Raw genomic sequence first — 24774 nt, 5'->3', positions numbered from 1 at the left:
TCGTAGGAAACGGGCTATCAAATTCTTGCTATCAGATTCTTGCTTCGAGATATCAGATCTGAGAAGTAACACTTGTAGACAGCATATACCGTGCGATAATCGGAATTCTATCGTAATTTACCTGAATGAAAAACCAACCGCGAATCCATAGTCGAACCTCGATTTCTTTGAGATTCGAGTAACGAAGATTGACAAATTCGAATCCTTGGACTTGGAAATATCAGGTGAGGATATCCGTCGCGGTAAGGAAAATTAACCACAGCACTATGAAACAGTTCCGAAACGGCGAATCTACGAGTAACGACACAGTTCTCTTGGCGCGATTGCTAGGCCGATCGAAAATCCGCTAGACGATTCACAGAGGTTCGATTCATTCTTGGGAGGCGAAGAGACGGGATGATCGGATAAACGAGGCAGACTCCGAGCGAGGCGGAAAAAAGGAACGACAGACGTAGACGCGACTCTTGCAGCTGCGCGGCCGCGGCGTGGCGTGGCGTGGCGTGGCTCGTATGCAACCTACCAGAAAGAAAGAGAAGCGAGCTCCGAGGAGCCCGGTGAAGATATCAGGAACATACGGCCACTTGTTCTCGAGTTACACGTTCAATGAAACGAATAAAACAATAACATCTAAGAGAAATTTCATCGAAATAAAAATGGGGATTTAATAATAAAAGGGCACGATATCGTCTACGATCAACTATTAATTTCACCTTATATACCACCATTTTAAATTATATCGCACATTCTCACTCCCCGCGCATCTAATTATCCGCGACATCCTTTTTCGTACGTCGATGAATCATATCGAGCAAACTAGCATTTCTTGCGCGATCCTTGATAAGTGCACGCTTGGCCAGCCAATAGATCTCCACCGACGATAAAGCTAGCTACAGGCTAGCTACAGGTAAGATAAAAACGATGATGAAACCTAAGAAAGCGATCTCAATAACAACCATCATATCAGCGTATCTATCCACAACCAACTATGTACTTACGAGGAATCGTAAGGATAACGAGATGGCTTGCGATACAAGGACGAAAAAAGACATTTCTCTTGGATTGAATTTACAGCAGAGCCGACCAACTCTAAGATAGGAGACGCGTACAATGGCGAGCAAACGCTTTCGTTAATTTATCGTGCAACCCGCAAAACCACCCGTTTCAGAAATGCTCCAAACAAACACATCGTACCAAATAAAATTCCATAAACTTTTACACTTTTATATCGCATAATAATAAGCACAATCGAAACGTACGTTTGCCAGTTTCCAGTTTCTGTGCTCCTACGTCTTCGCGTCATTACAATCTCTGTATGTTTGCTACGAGAAGGGCAATAAATAATTTTTCGAAATAAAACATAAACGACTCGTTTGCAATATATTTGTAACGTTATACGCATACGTATTTTCCACTAACACGATGCCGACGTTTCGCGTTGAATGCAACTTCAAAGGGCGCTCGCGCTATCACGGCACGTTTGCAAGAAAATAAAAGGATTGGAAAGAAATTTATAGGTTCACCGTCGACGTAACCGAGCTTCGAATAAGCGTACACGCGTTGCCGTGATTACATCTCGAAAAGGTGAAGGGACAGTGTTTGCCTTTCTGCCCAATATCCGATCATCCCGTTTTCTCCCCTTACATCAAAATCGGTATTAATAACGATGACACAATTTTCGTGACGGTGCAACGCGTCGGTCAATTTGCCTTGTCCATGCATTAACCCTTGTACATACGATGAAAAGAAAATTCAAGTCATCGAACCAATTATCGTATTAGGGTTGTAAGCGGATAAAACGGTTTGTCACACGATGGATATTTACGGCTGACTTGTCTGTCGCGATTCTTAAGTGGACATGTTCATTTCAAAAGTACAGAATAGGGAGAGTGGAGTACCTCGCTAGTGTACGCGCGTGCCTGCTTTTCTTTTAGCGTTTCGAGTAATTAATCGCAAGGCGGTTTCCAATGCGTATGTCCTATACGCAATTGCGGCGATTTATTCGCCATACGCGCAATATTTTTCTTCGTCACCGCGTGAAAAGGATTCAAGAGGCATCGAGACGGTTATCGTATTCAGTCGTAATCGGATACGAACAATTTTCACCAAGAGCCGCCTGGAATTCTCAATTCGCTCGCATCCACGTCCTATGTAGATAATTTAAGTACCCGGCGCGGATGAATATTTATGACAACGGTACGCAGGATATATCCCGAGCCTCGAATTGCCATAATACTGTTTGTGATTGTCGATTGGAATATTCCTTGTCTTCGTTGTTTGGCCGTAACATTTAGGAACGCAAATATGCCGATAGAAACGTGTCAATGTCAACCGATGTGCGATGATGGTTAATCGTAGAAATTTGATCGCGCGACGAGTTTACGACTCGAGCTACTGAAACATTTCTCAAATATGACATTTCTATGTGTTTCGTTTTCAATTTTGTTCGCTGAAAAACGTTGATATCATCGAAACGTCATAGAACGGAAGAAAAGCAATCGCGGTTGGTATTGCTTGGAAATAAGAAATCGTTGGCGCTTGGGATGCGTCGAAAATCGATACGTTTCCCAGGTACAATATTGCGCGGTATGTATCGCGTTGTATTATGGTACATTTCGATTTCCTGAGATTCCGAACGAGTAACGTCCGCGCGCGATCCAGCCAAATCGCATAAAAAAAAGAAAAAAGGAAAAAGAAAAAAGAAAAAAAGGCACCGAGTCGGTGATACCCGTAATCACAATTTACGAACGAATTATTTATGGACTGTCATTTGGTAAATTACCGCGAGATTACGGCTCGTTACGTGGCTTCGTGCAAAGTTGTCGGTGCTCGGTGTGCTCCCGACCAAGATATAACGGGCATAGTCTAAACTCCTAACGACAAGCACCGTAGGGGAAGAATATCTGCATGGTACCCTAACTCGAATTATATCTATACATACTTTGCGCGTAGACTAGTTAAACTGAAACCTAATATGTACCACGGTGCCCTCCGCTTTTTCAAGTTTAACGTCGATGCTAAGTAGTGGGTGTAGTAGAAAAGGTGAAATAAGAGTTTGCTGGATTACCGTTTCTTGGAAAGAAGCGTGTAGGACTCCTTGGAGCCGGTGCAAAGTCTCATCCGCATCTTGCGAGCAGCCCTATCGACACCTCGCTTCTTAGCTACTCCGCCCTCTAGAACTGGCATCCAGACAAATATCGTGCAGCGACGATCGACGACAAAACCGACGACAACGTTACGATCATCGAACACCGCCCACGATCGCGAGAACACTGTGCACTTCCACGCACCTCGTGATCTCTCGTGCCGCCTTTCGAAAATTCACGATTCACGGACCTCGATCGTGAATTTACGAACGAACGATTAATCGTCTTTCGGCCAGTGTGCACGGTAATTATTTTGTCAGTAATTTTTCCTAGACGGCCGTAATATAATTTACTGCCGGTAATTGTTGCTCGTCGCGGGTGTCTTATCTGCTGGAAGAGAGCTCGCCTTCCACCCACGATTCTCCGCCGCGCACAAACTTTTCTCTTCCTCGATCTTTCTTCTATCCCGTCTCCTCTCGGCGACTATTACACCGATAAGCGTCCACGGCCTCCGGCCGAAAGCGGGCGGGCTCTCGTCGATGAATTCTCCTCGACGCGTTGACGCGTTTCCGCGTTCTCGCAACGATCCACCGAGAGAGTCGATTCTACGATAGATCGATGCTAACGCACCGCTGGGGAACTTATCCGCGCGGGATACAACGGCCACGTGGAAAAAGGCGCCAGGGCTTTCCAGCGGCCTTGTTGCTTCACCATCGAGCCAGAACCGACAGATAAGCCGCTAAGTGTAGAGGCAACGAGTCACGGTTCCTCGATTTCCCAGATCAAAGAGAGGCCTCGACGGCCAACGTGCTGGCTGCTCTCTTACGTGCGAGCTCTCTCCAAAAGATGCGTTGCTTTCCGTGGCTTTGACTTTGAACCAATATGCACCGGCCGTGCAATTCTAAATAGGACACAAAACGTTGATTGTATCGCGTTCCTTCCTTTGATCACCGGCACCCTCGAGAACCTTCTCTATTCTTCCGGCTCGATGTTCCTTTCTTCCTTCCTTCCGATTTCTTCTATTACACAGTCAAACGTGAACCGAACGAGGTGTTTTAGAGGAACCTTCGTTATCAACGAAAACGACGCGTGATATTATGTATGTATGTGTGTGTATGTACGGCTATACGTTTCTCCGAACGAAATAAATAACGCTGCAAAGGATACTAGGAATGCACGGGAACGCAATCTTAGGCGCGACGACGCAACTTTTTCACGGTAAAAAATAAAACGAAATGCGTTTTATCGTTCAACTGTCCTCGTGTACGTGATTAAGGACGATCCACGACAAACGACGCGACGATGCACTTAGTTTCGAATGGGTAACGACAGCGAACGGGACACATTCGTTCTTGCCGGCTTATCGCACTCGAGTTGCTCCAGTCGCGTTCCAGTTTCTGAATGAACCAACGCGAAGCCGACGACGCTACGAACCTCGTTCGTTTCACTCCGGAAATGGGCAAACTTCTTATCTGGATACAAATTTACGATAGCCGATGGAAGATGGGCAACGTTTTATCGGCTCTTGATTAGATAAAAATTGCAATTTCGATTAAAGAACGAAATCACGTTTCGCGTTGATGGAATCGAAAGCGTTTCGAACAACGGTTCGTTCGAATAAACATACCATCAACGATTCGAATCAAATTTCCCTGGTAAACGTGTCGTTCGACGAGCATGGTAGCCCGGTTGTCGAGAAATTGAGTCACGCTCGACGAACTGGCTCCGAACGTTGGCAGAGGTAACGAGACGAGTTGACTGATTTATCGCTGTCGGATGTTAGAATTGGAAAACCAGACGAAGCGCATCACTCGCGAAGCACTCGCGGTAAATTGCGTTGCATACGTTACACCACTCGCGAATCGCGTAATTCAACTATTCCTCGGACGAATTTCATGAATTTTTCACTCGTTTGTCCCAAGTTCCAAGTAAGTTAATCCGCGTCGGTAACGAAAAGAGACGAACGCGTTCGATGCTAAATGGAATCAACGCAGCGAGCGCGAACACTGACGATCGCGACCGCGACCGCGACCGCGACGAAGCAAACGCGCGAGGCCTGCGCCGCTTCGTATGTGTCGATTGTTTGCCGAGCGTACTTACGCAGTGCACTGCGAGCAATGGGGGGAGCGCAGAGAGTCCTCGAGAGAAATCCAATGACAAAAGTCAACGAGAGCTCCGCTCTCGACGCGGCCGCGCAACAAGGCTCGAGACGCTGATAGATAGATACCAGCCGAGTTCTCGGTTCGATACGCGATACGCGTGTAAATATTGCGCGAATATGGGTAGGACGTTTCGCGTGACGTAGCTTACCGACCGTAACGCGATTCGAGGAATTTACCACCGTTCCTCGAATACAAAAACGCTATCCTCGAAAAGCAAAAGCTCTTACGATGAAAGTCGGCAAGGTCGTTTCAAATAACGGTCGAAGAGGTATTACGCATACAGTCTTTCTCGAATACACCCAATTTCCGTGAACATTGCGCGTTTCAGCAGTTCGCGCAACTCGAATTCTTGGCGATTCCGAATCGATTATCTTCACTCGCGACCAACGTTTCTGCGTGTAATTTTCGATTACAAGACAAGCACCACACACGCGGCACGTAACAGGGGAAAAACTGATCGAGGGATCGAGTTTTGTATCGCGCACGTGATGTTAGTTCTCGCGAAATCACGCAACCAAGCAAAATATAGGGATTCCCGCACGTACACTTGAATGGGCCTCGGCCAAGAACGCACGTGGATGCGTGCACGCAGCCCGACGAAGCGAGTATGAAACAAGAAGGCATGCGTCACGCGCTCGTAAGGCCCCGATCCTAGTGCCGCAACTGCACCGGAGGGGGTAGATCGCTCGCCTGACCGGGAAGCCTGGGGAGGGGAGAAGAACGATGCGGGGAAAGGAAAATCGACGAGTGGGCCCCCAGGGAGGAAATATCTTTCCCCTCTTCGAGATCTCTCGCTTTTTCTCTTTGGTTAATGTTCGCGCGGCCTCGCTCTTTCGTTTACTCGTCAAATTCTATTTGCGTTGCTTTCCATCCTTGATCCCCTGCCTCGCGGTCACCGTTTCGTTTCATCATTTCTTTTCGCCTGTTTTATTATTATCATTAACACGAAACAGTTTTAGTTCTCGATGTCGATTCGTGCTGTTACTCGGTGCTCGGTGTCTTATCGACGAGTCCGCTGGCTGGCCCTGGGACCAACCAAACATATTCTCTTACCCTCGTTTCACTCCGCCGTAGAATAATTGAAATTATTAGACTCACAGGGTAGCCCTCCATTATTCATGGACCATAAACATCCACGTAAGCGGAAAAACGCGCTCGCGAATCCATCCTGTAACAAAGGTGACAATTTTCGAGGGTTCGCACGCGACATATGCGCACCCTTGCACTCGAACCTACCAATTTCCGACGGAATTGTTGCTGGAATACTCGCGGTCGCATGCTCCTCGCACAGTGCTCGGAAATCCTGAAAAGCTGGCCAAAACGGGCTATTTTCGTTATTTCCAGTTTATTTCTGTGTACACGGATTTTTTCCGGACTAAGACACACGAATACGTTATTTCCGCGTTATCCTTTAAACCTTGTTTATAGGGATTTTACTTTCGTTGTCGTTACACGAAAGGGCCACGAATAATCCAGAAAATCAATATCGAAAAAAGTCAAAACTCGTCTCGGTTCCGCTCCAACGAATCGAGAAAATTCCTTTTTAACCCGATAATAACCGATATTAGCAGCGGAGAGCTATCTATCATTCTCATCGACAGTTGCATCCTGCGCGGTCATTTAAAATCACAGATCTAGCACGTGTGCGTTCACGTTCGCACACGCTCCCTCTACCTACACGAGTACAGTGGTTTGCCCCAGCTATCTACCTACCTACCTACCTACCTACCTACCTACCTACCTACCTATCTACCTACCTACCTACTCACCTACTCGCACATATCCATTCACCTAACGTGTCCCGTTTCTGTAGCGCTTTGCTCTCGCTTGATGCAAGCAAACTATGCGAGTGTACACGCTAAACGAAAGTCGCAAAGGTGGCTCATACCTCACACATAGTCCAATTGTAATCGATGTATCGAAAATCAAAAAGTTATTCGTTATTCGAGAATGCATAAAATAAAATTTGTCCAATCTTCCGTTCTCGCTTTCTCGTTGACGCGTTAAAAAGATGCAAAGCTGCGTGGTGCACGCGAAGCGTGTGGTAGATTTCGTAAACAACAAGATTAGTAGCCGACGCACGATCGCAACATAAAGATAACGAGGAGGCGTGAATACAACTACGCTGCTCTTGAAGCGATAACGTAGATACCGTAGGCGATAACCTGTATTATGAATCACAGTTCTCGTTAATATGAAAATGATATTCGTTCGTTCTCCGCGACTCGCTTATCTTGCGTGTGCCAGCACAAGAAAGGACAATGCACTTCGGGGGACCTGGTGCGCGGGAAACGCGCTTGTCCCGCTATACAATCAAGAGAAAAAAAAAAACAATAAAAGATGTTACATAACGCGTTCTATGCATTGTGTCACGTACACCGGCCGCGCGACGAGAAAGCCTCGCGATGCATAGAGTTCGAAAAATATACGATAATAAAGAATCTGTCCGATATGCAACAGAGGTTACGCCTATCTCGCCATTTCAACTCTCTTCGGAAACACCGGCATCGAGTCAGCGATATCGAGGCTCTACTCGACTTTCGTATTCAAAGGAACAAACAAGAAAGAAGTTTCGATTCGCGGAAATACATAATTTTCCGCGAAAACAGGATCACTATCGATTCGAAAAGTTTCTTCGTCCCCTGGCCAAACTCTCCCTCGTAAAACGACGCCGACAGCGACAGGGTGTGTGTAAAAGTTAAAAAAAAAAAACAAAAGAGGATCGTGGAAAGGGTGGTAGCCTCTTTTGGCAGGAACGACGCCGTTTTGACAGACCTTGACGAATTTTGACAGAAGCCACGGTACGCCTGCTCGAATTTGAAAAGCCGTGGCAATGGAATCCGGTCTGGAAAGAAGGGAGTCACGCACCGTGGCGAACGAACAATCGAAATAATAATGTAACGCGTACTCGATCGTTTTCGGTTGATCGTTGCGTTGCCATACGCGACAGATACCGTTTGCGAGGTTGCGCGACTACGGTCGTAGCCTGTTTGGATAGGCAAAGTACCGCTAAAGTATTCGAACGCTCTTCTCGCGTTTCGAACGAATGCGAATTATTCGAACTCGACATAGACTAGGTCGTCGAAAGTCGAAACCAGTTGGTTTCCCAGTAGTCGCGGAAACAACCCTTACAATTAAATTCTTCCAAAAAACTCTAGGTTCTATCGCGTGGGCCTTCGCGGCGTGCAAATGACAGACGCGCGGTGATCGCATCACAGAACGGAAACAAAACGATTGAAAAGCGACGCGTGCTTCGTAAATAGGGCGATAGTCCGAGGGGGAATAGCAGAGCGGTTGAAGAAAGACGAAGAGCAACCCCATAGAAACCTGCTACAAACGAGGGTACCTAATTCTGTGCTTTTATCTGACCGACGCGACACACGCATATAAACGTATCGAGCACGACGCACACGAATCAGGACACTGATGCCGAACTGATGCGCGTGCGACAGACAGACGTATTGCGTTATTAACGACGACGAAGGAACGGAGGGTCACTCGGCGACCGAACAAAACTTTCCAGCCGGAAATGTTTCTTTAAAAGCGCCTCTCCCGCTCTATTCCAGACTGAGAAACTTTGAGTCCGAATTAATTTAACGAATACCATACGATACGTACACTTTTGGGTAAAACTGTAAAATCGACTATCTCCGATTATCGAGCACATTTTAGTTTAGCCTGCATTTTCGATTTTCGTTTTACCGCGAATTGCTGCTATCCGAACCTCTGCAATTTATTATAGTAGGTACATATCGTGTAAACGGCTCGCGCAGCATCGGATTCCAACGTTAGCGTCAAAGCCCCAATCACGCTGACGATTGTACCCGACAACCGTGAATGGCAATTTGTATCGAACGGTTTTGATATATCGGTTAATTCGTTTAGCGAAACGGTGTGTACACAGTGACATTGGGCGTATCGTTTAAATCATGTTTCACGATCGGACGTTTCGCTCGGTCCTCGATCCGATCCGGTACACAATTTCCGGTATACTAAATCTGTGCTAGCGTGCTCATCAAGATCTTTGAACACTTTGAAATTTCTTGGTCGCGTATCGCGATGGGCGATTCTATCGGACAAAAGGAAGCGGAAACATTTCTCTAAATACGACGTTAGGTTTCCTCGTGGCTTCTTATTCTTTCAACCGAGTCACCCCTTTGCTTTCAACGAGCCTTTTCGAGTTTCCAAACGAGTCTTCTAGTTTCGACTGATCGTCCTGTGTGCTATTCCACGGCCCCGCATAATTATCCAAGCGATTTATCCGCATTAAGTTGATAGATACATTTAGGTGTATTTAAGAAAACTCGATACTCGTTAAAAGCAACTTTACACTTGGTTTTATTATATCACGGAAACTGGTCGCAAGATTAATATCAGGTTTTTAGCGACCGTTCAGAAATCCATCAATCGTTTGCCAAGTCTGCTGAAACGTACGAGACACGAGTGACGCGCTGATAAAAGAGCTGTGCGAACGGCACATTATTTTCCGCCTTCGCTCGCAGTCGCGGATAAAACGAATGAGTATACTTGATCCAGGATGGAAATCCTTCTTCCTGTCGGCGGATCGTAAATCGACCTGACGTCCGTTTTCTCCGAGACAGTGATTAACGAGGTGTAAAGACACTCGGCGGAGGCGCGAGGAACCAGGATACGATGGAAAGGAACGCGAATCGCAATTTGAAAATAACGTTTGCGTTGATCCTACCCTTTACTTAACATTTTTATTCGTTTACGAATCGCGCAGACTCGAGAGCTCTGGCGGTAAGGTGTATTCGATTGGTCTAGCATATCTGTAATCTGTAACGTGGCCTCGTTAGCGTTCCAATCATTTTGCCTTGTTTACGGTTCAGGTTTGTCTGTACGCGTAGCGTTTGGCTATTACATCTCCTAGATCGTATCACAGTGGTCGGTCGAAAGACGCGACAACCATACAACAGACATGCCGTTGTTGGAGAAAAATGGTACGATGCACCGCAGGGAAACACCTGTTGCACGCTTGCTGACGGTAAATCAATCGAGCTGGCGGTAATGCACTTTGCGGGAAAGTCGTAAAAGCCTGGTTACGTCTTGGCTTTTCTTTCGTTTGATCGCGTCGTTTGTTACGTCGCGTCGGGCGTTTCGTGTAACACAACCAAAGTCTTTATACGTAATAATTGTTGCCGTGTCAGGTGGTACCGAATATAATGCTTCGTCGTTTACCTGCGAGATAAAAAATACAATATATAACGTCGTGTCAAGTACGACTGCTGTTCCAAAGTTTTACAGCGAGTTAATTTCGCTGTCAAACGTCATACGCAAAGCATTCTAAAGCGAAACAAAGGAGAGACCGATTCATTTCGTCCGCATCGCATCGCGTTGTTTCTTTTCATAAAGGCATCGCGCCCATTTGCATCGCGCTACGTTTCCATACATACGCGTCCGCGCCGGCGGTTTCTGCATACGTTTTCGAATCCAAATCGAATCGAATTCTGTGCGCACCGGTGAAAAGAGTGAATTCTTGGACCCGCTGTGCATACAACTCGATATAGTATGTTGCGCGTGAGTAGATTAGCGACGCATGCACATAAACGATAAAGGTACCCGGTTGCTGTTGGAGCAATAATATCGCATCGATAATATCGAGAAACCGCAGTTTGTGCGGACAGCTCTGTTTCGACATTATCGAAACAATAGACTGGAACATCATCGTAAACCATATTACATCATTGTAAATTGTAAAATTTCAACCCTTTAACATCGTGGTCAGTCATGTCGATATATCGTACAAGAATATCGACCGTGTGGAGCTACCTTAAGGGCCGCGAGAGCTTGTATATGTACAGGTGGCCGCCATTCTCGTTGCGGGTGTCAACGGATTATTGCTCCAACTCACGAGCATGTCGCGCGTCGCATCGCATCGCATCGCATCGCATCGCATCGCGTCGCGTCGCGTCGCGTCGGGTCACTGTACACTTCATAGCTATAGCCTCATTGACAAGAGGCTGTTTACTTGTTAGCGGCTTTGTTCGACAATTGCGGGCTGTACGTGGTATATTTACAGTTGCGTGTTGTAGTAATGGCCTAACGATATTTTCCAATGTAAAAGGGGAGTGGTTCCACGGTCGTTATTTACAAACAAACTTGTAAGAAGAGAAGATCCATTTGATCGGTTAAGAATCATCTGTGTCTTATCCGAGTAACAATTTACGGAATAAATTTGATCATGTCGGTCGTATGCTATCGCTTAACTCCGTCGATCCTTGTTTCTTTCGCGCAATGCACGTAAAGCAGGAAAGGAAACGACTCGTACGATTTGCCTCGATGAATAAATTACCCCTTGCACGGAACTGAAACCCGATCGCCGGCACGTTGTGTATACTTTTCAGAAAGGAGAAACGATACGAAAGTGACACGCGGAAAAATTGGCATGGCGAAACCACCGGGACGGATTATCTAATTCTCTATCTTATGAATCTTAGCCTTTGCTTTCCGTTGCGACTGGTTTCGCGACTTTGTGGACGGTGCGTACGACTCGAATCGCGTCAACCTCGTAATTATCTTGATACGGTTTAAGTTTAAACGTAGAATCGTACGTAACGTTTCAACTTTCGATCGTGCGTCCATGATTAAGCGCGAGTACAAATTATTATTATCGTTCACCACCTGCATCCACGAAACACCAAGTATAACCGTCGCGTCCCCAAGAAAAAGCTTTCCACGCGGACGAGACTAAATAGTCGCCGGATGTAGTACGCCCCCTTTCTGAGAGGAAGTTCCTTTCATCGAGGAAAGAGAACCGAGTACAAACTACAAAGAATAGCAGGTTTGGCAGGTAGAGGGTCAGCTTATTTATTCCCTGTTTCGTCGGTGTCTACCCGGTAGATGCGATAGATTAAAGCGAGCACCAGGCGTACCATTTCGCGTGGCCCGCTTACAACGTTACCACGAGCAGCCTCTTTTCACCGGGATGTAAGACGAGAAGAGCGTAAAAATGAAGTAGGCGTGCACGAAAAATATCGTTACGAGCGTCGGGACCCGTTTCTGCGCGCTCAGAGCACACTGCGAGCTCTTTAATATTCGGGAGAACTTTTTACGACCAGAGCTGAGTGACGGTTCAACAGATTTCGTATCTTGGTACGTCATCCGAAGCACAATGTGTACAGTTTGCACGAGAAAAATGTCTGACAAGGTTATTAAACGCGATAATGTCCGGTGGCGTGACGCTATCAAATTATTTCTGCTAACAACTTGTCCAACACGCGTTAATAAAAAAAGAACGAAAGAAAGTAGAAAAGGGTGAACGCTATCGAATCTGATCGACGATCAAGTAACAAGATTGTGTTCGTGCAACCAGTCGTCGATTCAGCAATTTTTCAACTCTGGATCTGGCTGAGCGACGCCGACGCCGACGCCGACGCCGACGCCGACACCGACGCCGACGGTTAAATTAAAATCACTATTTTACGCGCTCGCTGCGGAAAGGATTTACATAGTTGCACCATGCGGCGAGACCATGCTGAGAAAATTACATCGAGGTTATTAATAAACACAACATTGATGAAGCTAATTTTTCACTTGCTTCTAAATAATTCCGCGCAGATATATCGTGAGCGATAAATTTTGCAAAACACACGTGCAAACTATGAATAAAGCTCAACAGCCGCGGAGGTAAACGCATTCGTTTTAATAATGGAGAAATAATTATAATATCGCTAGTTGTAGCTAGTGTATTTATTTGAACTTTTAAAAGTCATCGAACTTTGCAAAGTCATAAATATAGCGGTACTTGGTAGAAGAGAACTATCGAACGCTGGAATGAACTTGGTACGCGAAATGTGCATCACTGTCCGTCACTCGTAACGCGAAATTGCGCTTCGAGAAGTTTGCAACGAGGTTATTAAAGGGGATAATATCGAATGTAGCACGACGACAGCGAGTCTCGAGTCTCGAGCCTCGAGCCTCGAGCACGAAATTCAATTCGTAAACGTAATTCAGGATGGCGATCCAATTACCACTTAACAAAGTAACTAAAAAACGAATCTTTAAATTAGTTTTTCCTGCGGGCCCTTGTGTCGCGTAACATCTTACCTCTTTCGTGTGTTTCCGAAGGGGAGCCTGTACGGCCACGTGAGTGACCGTTCATCAGATTTCGCGTCTCTTCGGAGGTGTGCCATTCGCATTCCCTTGATATTAAACGGATTTGCCGATTTTCTGCTTCCTCCCTACCCCATTCCCCCTAATATTATACGTAATACACACTTACTCGCGAATACACGACAGGATGTTACGTTCGATGTAACTTTAAAGAATTTGTAACTAAACGAAAAAATACGCATCGATGTTCTTTGTATATGTGTCGTGCACGTTTGAGAAGCTCTTCGTTATGCTAATAACGTATCGTATCAATGTTTTTGTTCCACGAAAAAGTAATCGGTGCAGGTATGGAAGATTGATCGAGCTGAAACGCTTGTTGCATAAAATTGTGTGGTTCGCGAAGGAAGCAATATCGTTCAACTTTTTAATATTCACCGAACGAGAAGGCACGTGTGATTAAGCGACTAACGGTTAAACAGATTTTGCCGTTCCCCGTAAATCACATACATCTGTCTCGCGAATTTTTGGCGCGAGCGTCGATCGATTTAAAGACCTTATCCGATTTCGCAACAAAAAATTAGTCGACATTCTTCTGATAGATTTATTAAATGGAGCTCCAAGGTTTCTTTAAATTAGATCTCGCGCCCCACGGAATTCAGACTGCATACTCGTTAAAACTTACTCGGAGAATGAGAAATTAAAAGAAATTTCATTTGTATTCCGTATCTCAAAGCAATTTAACGCGCTGTTCTTAATGTTTTCAAAGGGAGAAAAACGTAAACTAAATACTCTGAAGCGTAATCAAAGCAAGCACCTGTTTAACGAAACGTACTTTTTATAAATAACAAGGTGCTCACCTTAATTATATTATAGCACATATTTGTCAACGGAAAAAAAAGAGTACCAACACGTATTTTCTCGTAGTAGTAGAATTTATACAATAATTCAACGCGGAAAGGAATAATTAATTCAACTGGATGCTTGAGAAATTTAACAGAATACAATGCCAAAATATACAAATAGAAACGATAAACTTGTCCGCCTTCGTTAGTCCTACTATTGTTAAACGTTTTATACACCTACGTATACGTAAATGTAAAGGTAAACGTAGATAGTGCCTAAAGTACTTGTACGAACCGGACAACCTTGCTGCAAAGTATCGTTTTCACAAACACCATCGTGTCCGTATGCTTAAAAGGTAAGAAAAAAGGAAACTGAGCAAACACGAACAAGAATAAAGGAAGAAACAGACAGGCATCCTGCCTTATGCATGGCACACATTCGTTCGCGGTCGATTATAGCGATACAAAAATTACATATTTTGCCAAAACATAATAATACAATATATGCGAAACCAATTGTACACCGTGTCCATATACAGTTCGAACGGCACTTTGAATACATGTATGTGTAATACATACAACGAACAAATTAATAATCGTGCTTATACCTTAATTACATTTCGAAAGTGACTCACTTGATAAACGACGACCAATATAGTAAGAGATCATCCTACGCGTCGAGAGCGTGTTGTTTCTACATATCATCAAGTACGACTGACATCGAGAAACTGCAAAGTTTGATATGGAGAGACGAGTGCATAGCGCCGAGCATAGCGCTGTCGGAATACCCTATCCCTATACCTATACCTACAGCTATACCCGTATTATCGAAAAATCATTATCAGGGCTTTTGCATTTTCGTATATCGTATCCTATCCGGTAACTTTCAACGGAATGCTAAGCCGTTCAGCGTATATTCGCCGCGACACAGTTCACCAGGATACGCGATCGGAGGTGGATCGTGTCCGCGATACTGCACTCTAAAAGCCTACCACCGACTTTATTGAAAAGCTATGCAACAAAGTGTGCGTCGAATAGTAAAATTTGTACGCAGCGATATTCGCATGCGATTGGAGAGTACGTTTCCGAATAGAAACGACGACACGGTATGCAACAAGCCAACCTGCATACCGCGAAACGTATCCTGGTTTTGTTCGAGTATCGTACTTTTTAATATCGAGGATACCAACAACGAATGCGACCTGTTCGAGCATTCGTCTGTTTATACCACGATTAGATTGCTTTCCACGTTATGAAATTTGAAAAATGTACCTCTTTTGTTCAGAGTACCAGAGTACCCGAGTAGGACAGTTGAGAGAGAGAGAGAGAGAGAGAGAGAGAGAGAGAAAAAAGAGCAACTATAGTGTCATTAGAGGGAATAGAAAGTGTTGCGCGTTATAATCTCCGAGCCGTTTTCGCACGACCGTAAAAGTAATTCGTTTCATTAAAACGAAACGTCGGACGTAACGTTTAGAAACACTTTCAGAAAATAATTTTCATCGAAGAAACAAGCACTTTACTCGAGTGCACTCACCGCCGCGCCGCTTAGTACATGCAACTTTCATTCGGGAAAAGGTCTAAAAATACGTTAGCGCAATCTTTTATAGCTTTCATATCCTGACAAAATAATACAAGCGTACCATATTCCGGCCCAAGTGTCGCGCATCTGCGAAATTATGTGTTTACGCGCGGTAGATGCAAAATACTTGTTCGTGGCGTGTATATACGTCACCGACTTTTTTTTTTTTACCATATCGATCTTTCCAACTGAATAGCTTTCGGTGCAAACTAGATGCGAAACAAAATATATACGATACATTTATAAAATTGATCGAATTTATAAAAATTCGAACCTGAGAAAGTCAACATTAAAGATCCGCTGCACGACACCACGACACCAGTGCTTCCGTTCATGGTGCTTGAAAAAATTTCACCGAGTGAAACCTTGCGACGCCTCTCTGTCTTCCTGTCCGAGCTTCGATTACCTCGTTAGATCAATTTGCCAACGTTTTGCACCCACAAGTCGGCCGTTATATTGCGTCGCGGATAAATTGACCATGTGGGATGATTCTAGCGACGAATAAACAGGAAATTAGAAACGAATTCCCGCGGCTCGACGCCTCGACTATTTTATCCGGTTTCATAAGACTATGAAATTAGGTCGACCAAACTACCGATCAATCGATTTAGAATTAATTGGCGAAACAATTACTATACTATTTTATGCATTTTCATAGCTTTTCACCGCTTTTTGTTTCCCGGTGTAGTCGATTTGACGAATAAACGGTTCGTAGCTTAACATAGAAAAAACACCTAGAAAATAAAGGTAGGCGTAGAAACGAGTGGAACCCTCGAGGAAAACGAAACGGGATCGTATCTCTCTTCTTCTAATTTCGTCTTAAACGTTATCTACGTTAAACGCGCTCGAGAGCCATCATTATATCCAAAGTGGAAAAGAATATCGGTCTTGTTCTCGACCCTGTTCATTAGTATTCTGGCCAATGAGTTTCTAGTGGTCGACTGTGAGTCGAGTAAAATGGGCCCCCCAATCATAATTTCATTTCAAATGCAAATACCGGGTCTGCTCTTAAAGGCACGCGACGAGAAAAAAGAATGCCACCGTAGAAATGAACGCATCGAAATATGTGACCATTTCTGCTCGTCTACTTAATTGCCCAAAGATTAACCTTTAACGTCTTTGTAATCGTTTGGCAAAAATACGTTGCATCTCTCGTCTTCTGAGTTTTAAAGCGTATCCGAAAATAGCATTCCGTAGCTTTGGTCACGTTTATTTCGATGGTAATTCTCCGAACAATTTACATATTGTACAAGTCGAAGGAAACGAAAGAGATATCCCGGTTTGAAAAGTGGATGCCTCGCGAGCTGAACGTAAACCTTGAGTCGTCAAGATCTAGTTAACATCTGTACTTGTTTGCTGTCTCGGTATGCACAGAAGCCGTTTCTCGACTGTAGCGTAACAAATAACGTAGAATGCCTATTCCAAGTGTCGGGTGATTCAAGTTTAGTTACGCGTTAAAGCGCGAAACGTACGGCAACACACTCACCCAGTATCCCCGATGTAATCCAGCATGCGTATCTTCAGCATCTCCTCGAGATGACACGCGACATCGGATACGGGATCACTCCAAAGAGAATCGATGGCTGAGCGAGCAGGTGAAAATGTTGGAGTCCGCGTGTCCAACGAGGAACACGGTACCGCGCCGCGCCGCGCCGGGAACAAGGTGGCCGATATCGAAACGCCAACACGATCGATCGAACGGTACCACGTTCTCGAAGCCTCGAATCGAAAACGCGCAAACGTGACTCAGCCCTGGAAGACGTGTACACGCTCTCCAACAATGTTTCGATCGCCTCGTGATCTCGTCAAGTCTTCTTCGCTTTCCGTAATCTTTTATCCAACCACTTTATTCACCAAATACAGACAACGAATAGAATCGGCACACTCGTCTCTCGATTTGCACTGACTATGAAACGATGTTTCAGCTGCCGATGCCGATACGAACAAAAAATAACGTAAGAAAGAAGCCTGTATGTACGTTGAGGCACCAATGGGTGTAGACGTTGCTTGGCGCCGATGCAAAGATTCACGATGAATCGATGGACACCGTTACGTGATACTTTGTACTCGAACAACGATCAAATTAACCTCGTAAATTGATATCGCGTAAAACTGGTACCCCGTGTTAACGATACCGCGTAAATAGAATCATTACCGACCGCGTAAAAGAAAACCCGAGTATATACAGTACATGTAGTAAATGTAGATGTAAAAATAAGCAGAGTCGTAGCTTGAAATTGCCAACCCGAGCTCAAATTACACTGGTGTAAATCGAGGGACCAAATGTACAATGTATGTGGATACATAGGATAATTTCACCGTATCGAACGAGCCGAGTATCAACGAGAAAGATTGCTTCGTAACGTAACCTCTACCTTTTCCTCGATTCGCAACTCACTCGCGACAATTTGCGTTTAATAATTCATTTCGTAACCTGACCGCGAACGGCGAAACTGCGGTTGCCAGAAGCGTGTTCTTGCGAACGACGTTCAATTATCTAACGCAAGATCGTTTTTAACATTTTTCGTTTGTCCCACGAGTCGGTCTCCTCGAGGCTCGAGCTACCGCTCCGTGCGATCTTTGCACGACCTTCGACTTGCTCGTTTGTTTTGCTCAACCGCGGAACAATATAACAAATACAGACTCGAAACTCGAAACACTGTGGCACAGCGTGTTCGCAACCAACCGAATCCTATCCTCGTTTCAAAACTAGAATCGCGAAACTTGGACGAGTCTCGTTTGTTCTTTACGAACGCAGAGTCGAGTTTAAATACTGGTTCAAAAGCTTACGAGCGCAGATCAAGACGAGAAGCGCACTTCTCGAGAACGTTTCGCTCGCATTATAGGAAACCGGAGCTACCTTCGGCAAGTATAATCATTTAAAGAAAGTGAAATACGTTTGAGGCTCTCGACCGGAGTAAGATTTCTATTGCAGCATTTACATTTAACGAATGATCCACTTAAAGAAGGCGATCGAACGGCCGTGATTTATGCGGGAACGTTCCGGGAAGCGCGACTCGAAGACATTTCAATTACGTTATCACTGTGCAGAAGTGGACGCCCTGACCAACGCAACGTCCGGGCACCTTGCAACGGAACTTCTTTCTCCATTCGACATTTCCACGAAGCCTGTGTCGCGGAGTTGTTTATCCTTTAGCGAATGGTCCGCTCCAACGAATCCAACACCAAAAAGAGTTGCACGATTTATATCGAAACGTTCCGAAGGGCGCGTATTCTCGCGTTACCGGCAACTTGGTCTTTCAGACGTTTCGATTACCTTATCGGTATCCCGGTGGAGGCAATCCCCGCCGGGATGAATTTCAATTTTATCACGATTTTTCCAAGAAAGAAACCATTTACCATTACGCCTATACCGTAGCAACCGATCGAAAAGTCGGAAGGTTGTACGATCAGACGTTGGCTTAGAATCGCGTTGTAGCGGTTTTTGCAGCTGTTTGGCGAAAGAAAAGAGTCTTTCGAGACGGAGCTCGTTACTCGTTACCAGAGCGCAATCGAGGGGGTAAGTTTACCGGTTCAACGTGGCTGCGTTGCTCGTTGCTCGTTGCTCGTTGCTCGTTACGCGTTTCGCCGAATCACGTCTCCGCGATTACACGTCCCGAGTCGAGATACATCAAGATTCCCGTTATCTTTTGCGATCGATTAACTTCTCTGGTGTATTTCTTCGTTGGCGCAGCAGACCGAACGATCGCGGACACGGAAGGAACTTTCTTATTCTTGGCTTCCTTTTTCTGCGCTCGCAAGTATCGCGTAAAGTTGTCGAGTCTGCTGGAATCAGCGGAGAATGGTCTTTCGCGGAAAACAGGCGACGATATCGACACCTTGAACACATTTCGCATCGATACCTTTATCTTATCCCTATATCGTTCCCCTTTCGACCAACTACGAGATTTCGAGGAAAAGAATTCCGATAGACGCGCGACTGATCGATAGCTTTGTACAATATCCGATCATTTTTGGGGAATGCCGATAAAAAGCGCACATAAAAAAAATTAATAGTTGGCGAAGTAACGTTCAGTCGTTGGAAAGCGCGTAAGCGTAAGCGTAAGCGATTCGAAGCCCAAGTTAGTTTACACCTTGTGGATTGGCAGACAGCCAGACCGAGAATGATTACCGTTAGCAATGCGGTAATTACTGGCGAGCGAAGTGACTCGTTATGGTCGCGTGATATCCAATTTTTCTAGTTGCCGGCAACATTGCGAATCCATTTGGCTATTCTGTCGTTAAAAAGATCAACTCGGTACCGATAACGCTACAAATCGGGCAGTGCTAACGAGTTGTTGAGAAGGAGATAACAATGTTTGCTAGCCTGGCGAACTGCTCCGAAGCAGTTACCTCGATATTTCCTAAATCCCTCGTTGAATCGCATCTTGGTTTGTTAACCGTTAACATCACTTTCTCGTCGCCACAACGACGCGACCATCTCATCCGAAATTACTTTTTCACGTTCAGGCTTCACAAACTGCTCGTTCCTCTACACAAAATTCACTTGCACGGTGGGTGTTCAACTATCACGCAAACTTCACGGCGAACCGCGAAGAGGTTTTACATCGATCACAACGATCGACAACGGATCGAACCGCCGCGCCGCGGCCGGAGGACTGTTTTAGTTGCTGCTTCAAGCATCGCCAGCCACTGCCAGTCACTACTCCCTTCTCTCCATCACCGACATCGTTCTCGTTTCTCTTTTCCTCTCGACCCGCGTCCACCACCGACACTTTCGCGACCACCTCCACCGGAGGTCTCAACCGGAGCCTTATGAAAGACCAGTGGAGAGAATCCAGTGCAAAACGCACCTCGTTTCAGCTGTTTGCAAACTATCCAAGTATCCCTCCCGTTGACATCTGGGAAGAACACGGAACACGCCTCGGCAAACCTTTTAAACGCTTTCAAACCGAAAATTTAACGCGTTCACTGCCACGCCAGTTGCCCGTATCTAGACGTGCCCACCGCCTCTACATTCTCTTTAATTAGATTCATTATCAGCGAAAAGTAGATATACTTGAACCTCCCGGTAGCAAACTTTCTTTTGCCTCATATTACTACCAAAGGATATTTCGTATACAAAGCAACGACGAGTCCAAACAACTAAAGTTTCTCTACGAAGAAGACTTGAAGAAAACTTGGCATTGAAATACTAGATACGAAACGAGTTTTTGTTTTTATATTTACGTGGAATTATTATGCATTTAAGGAAGTGAAATTTCTGAATTTATTTACAAGAAAAATCAGATAATATTTGTGAAATTTTGAAAGTTAATTATTGTTTCCTAGTTTTCGCTATGAATTATACATTCGAAAGGCGAGTGTTATGCTTTCGTTATTTATTTATTTATGCGAAAGTGGAAATTTCTATCGGCACACTTTGTACTACTTTTTTCGACGCTAACAAAGAATTAGAATTGGATGCAACTGAAACGAGAGTCTTTCGTCTACTTGGACGATATTTGTTCAAGTAACGCGACACGCGACACGCGAACGCGATCATATGTTTCATTGGTTCGATACAAAGTACTGTACGTAGGTGTACTAACCGAAGAGTCAAACGTATTTTGTAAACGTTGATAAGAAAGCTAGGAACATAGCGATAAATGAAATATGCTGCAAATTAATATGTTATACTTTCAGCTTTCGACAACCCATTTCATCGTTCCTCTTTCACTATTGTTCTCCCTAGCAAAGCGTCACCTGCACCTTCGCTTTCATTCCGAAGAGACGGTTCGCGAGACGAGTAAAAAGGATCGGTGAATACAAGCATAAAATACAGCTCGATTCACCGGCTACGTGTTTTGTTCCGTATTATTTATGCTTTTCCTTCGGCAAAGAAACGCGGTACTTTGCATTTCGGTGGTAATGCTGCGCACAAGTGTCATTCTTTACATTTGCGATCCTCGAGTTGCTAAAAGAGAGCCAAGTACATAAAAGATCGTTAGAATTTCGTAAAAGGTTTCGTTCGTTTACCCGATATCCAGTAAAGTAAACGAGCAGATATTTCGCAACAAAGACGAAAAAATGTTTAATATAATAAAACGCGAAATCCGCATAGTCGGTTTGCCAGTGAAAAAAACTTGTGCGGTGCCTCCATAATTATAAAGCCATAAACGTTTCGCTCGCATTCGTTATTTTGTTACATACTCCATCGCTCGACTCGACGAAAAGAAGGAAATCAGACGAAAACAAACTAACGACCTTTCGTATCATCCCCGCCAGGTTTTTCTAATCTTCGAGTCGACACAAACGAAGATACGAGTATTTGTTTGCGGTAGATTCTCAAGGGCAGCCACCCGAAGATAACAGCCCCGACAAGTTCCACTATTTAATCGTGTTCAGGCGACATTTCTTTACTTCGTCAGGAGCAAATAGTGATCATACCGCGGAAATTTTAGAAGAAAGTCCTTCTTTGAAATTCTGTACAATCGTATTCATCGTACCGCACGTGTCCTACCGTACACCGTATCTACCAGCCATTCGTATCCGAGCAGCTTTTCCCGCGCGAGAATAAAGACGTCATTTTATTCGATGACCAAGGAAAGATAACGACACGACGGCCAGAATACCGAACGCTTCGTTTCGACTTGTTGAACGTTATTATAATATACATACTACACCTATATGTATAATACTCTAGGGTTTGTTTTCTTCAAATTTTCTCAAACTTTGATTTTACTACGACGAGCAAAATCACTCGCGGTAAACGAATCGATTCGTCCGTCCGTCCGTAACTCTATAATAGATAATTAATTAAATTGATCCGTGAGGATGGCGGCGGCGCGACGCAACGGACGATCCCTCGAGACCAAAAGGGTTTCGTGGTTAAAATCGAACGGCCGGCATCCCCTTTCGTGTAACCGAGCAAACCCAGAACCCTTTTGGACGATTCGATTACAACTCGTGCAATGGTAGTCGTAGGGTTCGAGAGTGGGACAGGATGTAGCGAGATGTGCATCCCGACTAGAATAGTCAATTACGGATGGGGCATTGGGCCATTGGGGCACGCGTGCTTTTTTGCGAACAACCTCGCGCCATTGTCAAGAAGAAATTTAGCGGAATTATCTTTTCGCCATCCCCCTTGCCTGTTCGCTGTTCTCGATCATTAATCTCTGTCGCAAGCTGTAAACGTCCTTGAACCGCGTCGTCAATTCTCCATGCAAAACTCGACGGTCGCGAAACACGACGAAACAATAACGATACTAGATTAATATCACGATAAGATGCCCTATATTCCAATTTCAGACAGCGTCTTATTAATTTCCCTTTCGGTACCAAAATTTTCATAACGAAAACTCTAATTAAAATTTCTGCCGCGTCGACGACAATAGATTTGATTTCATCGACGTCGTGAAAAGAACAGCGTTATTCTAAACAAATTTAATTTAATTACCTCCATCTCCTGTACCAATTATACAATTAGAATACAAAGCGGCTGATGTAACAGTATCGGAGTTTCTTTCGTTGAAAATGAAATTCCCGAGAAACTACTTCCTGATTCGAATCGCTAACATCTAGGAAGCGAATCCCACTTGGGATTCTAAAACGTTTCTTCGGGCATGCAATTCCTGAAAGAGAGAAGGCGAGATCTACCTTGCAGAATCACGGTGTCTACTTTGAGAAGGGAATAGTGGACGGCAGAGACAGGGGCGGATTTAGAAGCGTTGCTCGAGCTGACGGCTAACGAAATGTCTAAAAGTGTATTTTGAAATCTTACAGTTGTCGCGATATACACGAATGAATATGTACGAATGAAAATACAAGCACAAATCGATTAGTCTTATCGGTTCGTGTATTATACATATATGTATACGATTTGTTTTGTACCGTGCGAAAACGTAAAGAGACCGACGAAACAATTTAATACTTGGCGAGCTATATCCAAATTCAAAGGAAAATGTTTGTCCTTTCGACAAACATGCATACGCCCTCGTGGTCGTAAAATAAATGTCTTGTATGGAAACTTGTTTTTCAAGGACTTATTTCACTTGGAGAAACTGAGAATTTTATCGCTTCGTGACCATTTTCTCATGCATCGAAAGATCTTGTTCGTTGCTTTTCGCGTTTGTCAGAATAAATCGATAATATGAAATCCAACGTTAATTTAACCTTAAGAGAAAAAAAGAAATTATTTAACAGAGACTAACAATAAGTAGTTATCTCGATCGTGTTGATATGCTCGACTGTTACTTACGAATAGGACAAGAACTTGTTTACAAGAACAAACCCGAGGATGATAAATTGGAGTTGGCCGATTTAAAAGTACGACATTTTATCGAAATGGCTCGAAAGGGAGAAGTCGCGAAAACACGATTAGAGAGTGGACTCGAAGAATGGTCGAAACCGAAAAAGCAAACAGTCTTATTCCAGCTTCCGTTTCCAACATTTCCGGAGCCTGGTCAAGGTCATCTCCGTTCTTTCATCGAATTGCCCTAGTTGTTGCCACCGATTGCATAATCTCCCGTGTTACCTCCTGGCAAAACTAATTTATTACTCAACGATCATCTCCGCTCGTCCGATCGACTATCGCGGGTGGAATGAGGATGTCCTCTATACCCTTCCGTGACATTTCGCAATAAACGACCCTCTCGATTATGTAAAAGAAAGGACTGAGCACGTCGCGCTGGGATATGTATCGTATAAAAACCGAACGCCATCGTATACGAGTGGCTATCAAACTTACATACACGTATGTATGTATCGGCGTCGGAACCAAACACACGAATGTTCGATAGAAAATTTCATGTTACAACTACGACTCAGACCAAGGCTCGTCTTCCTTACCTCGTATTTATTCAACAGGTTATAGTTTGGACGACGACCATAGCAGTGAAAACACTTGTTGAGTAACGGGTAAACGTAGTCACGAGTCGCGAAACTAACGTATTATTTTCATTGTATTCTTCGTCAACTGGATCGTACTCGTAATTTTCAAATGTGTCGTGTCGTGTCGTATGAACGTCGGCGTCGGGAAGAATCGTAACGTATTCGTTCGTCTGTGTCGATTTGTCCTATTTTCTAACCGATCG

The 24774-nt window shown here is 44.5% G+C and overlaps 1 protein-coding gene across 4 annotated transcripts in view; it reads right to left on the bottom strand.

Moving 5' to 3' along the window:
• The window catches only part of LOC128873681 (rap1 GTPase-activating protein 1), a 63668-nt gene that overhangs the window by 36215 nt on the left and 2679 nt on the right, over positions 1–24774 (bottom strand). The window contains exons 1-2 of one of the 4 annotated variants that reach the window (XM_054117419.1): positions 20093–20410; positions 17226–17322 (exon numbers count right to left, since the gene is read on the bottom strand). The exons of 1 other annotated variant lie outside the window; for it this stretch is intronic. In XM_054117419.1, the coding sequence (XP_053973394.1) occupies positions 17226–17322; positions 20093–20126 (131 nt within the window). In that variant the 5' untranslated portion in view covers positions 20127–20410. Of the gene's footprint in view, positions 1–3064; positions 5728–17225; positions 17665–20092; positions 20411–24774 lie in introns of those variants that run through there. 2 more of the 4 variants (XM_054117438.1, XM_054117427.1) reach the window with 2 other exon arrangements.

Source organism: Hylaeus volcanicus, chromosome 1 (assembly GCF_026283585.1).
Source record: "Hylaeus volcanicus isolate JK05 chromosome 1, UHH_iyHylVolc1.0_haploid, whole genome shotgun sequence".
NCBI lineage: Eukaryota > Metazoa > Arthropoda > Insecta > Hymenoptera > Colletidae > Hylaeus > Hylaeus volcanicus.
This window is presented reverse-complemented; position numbering and strand designations above follow the sequence as displayed.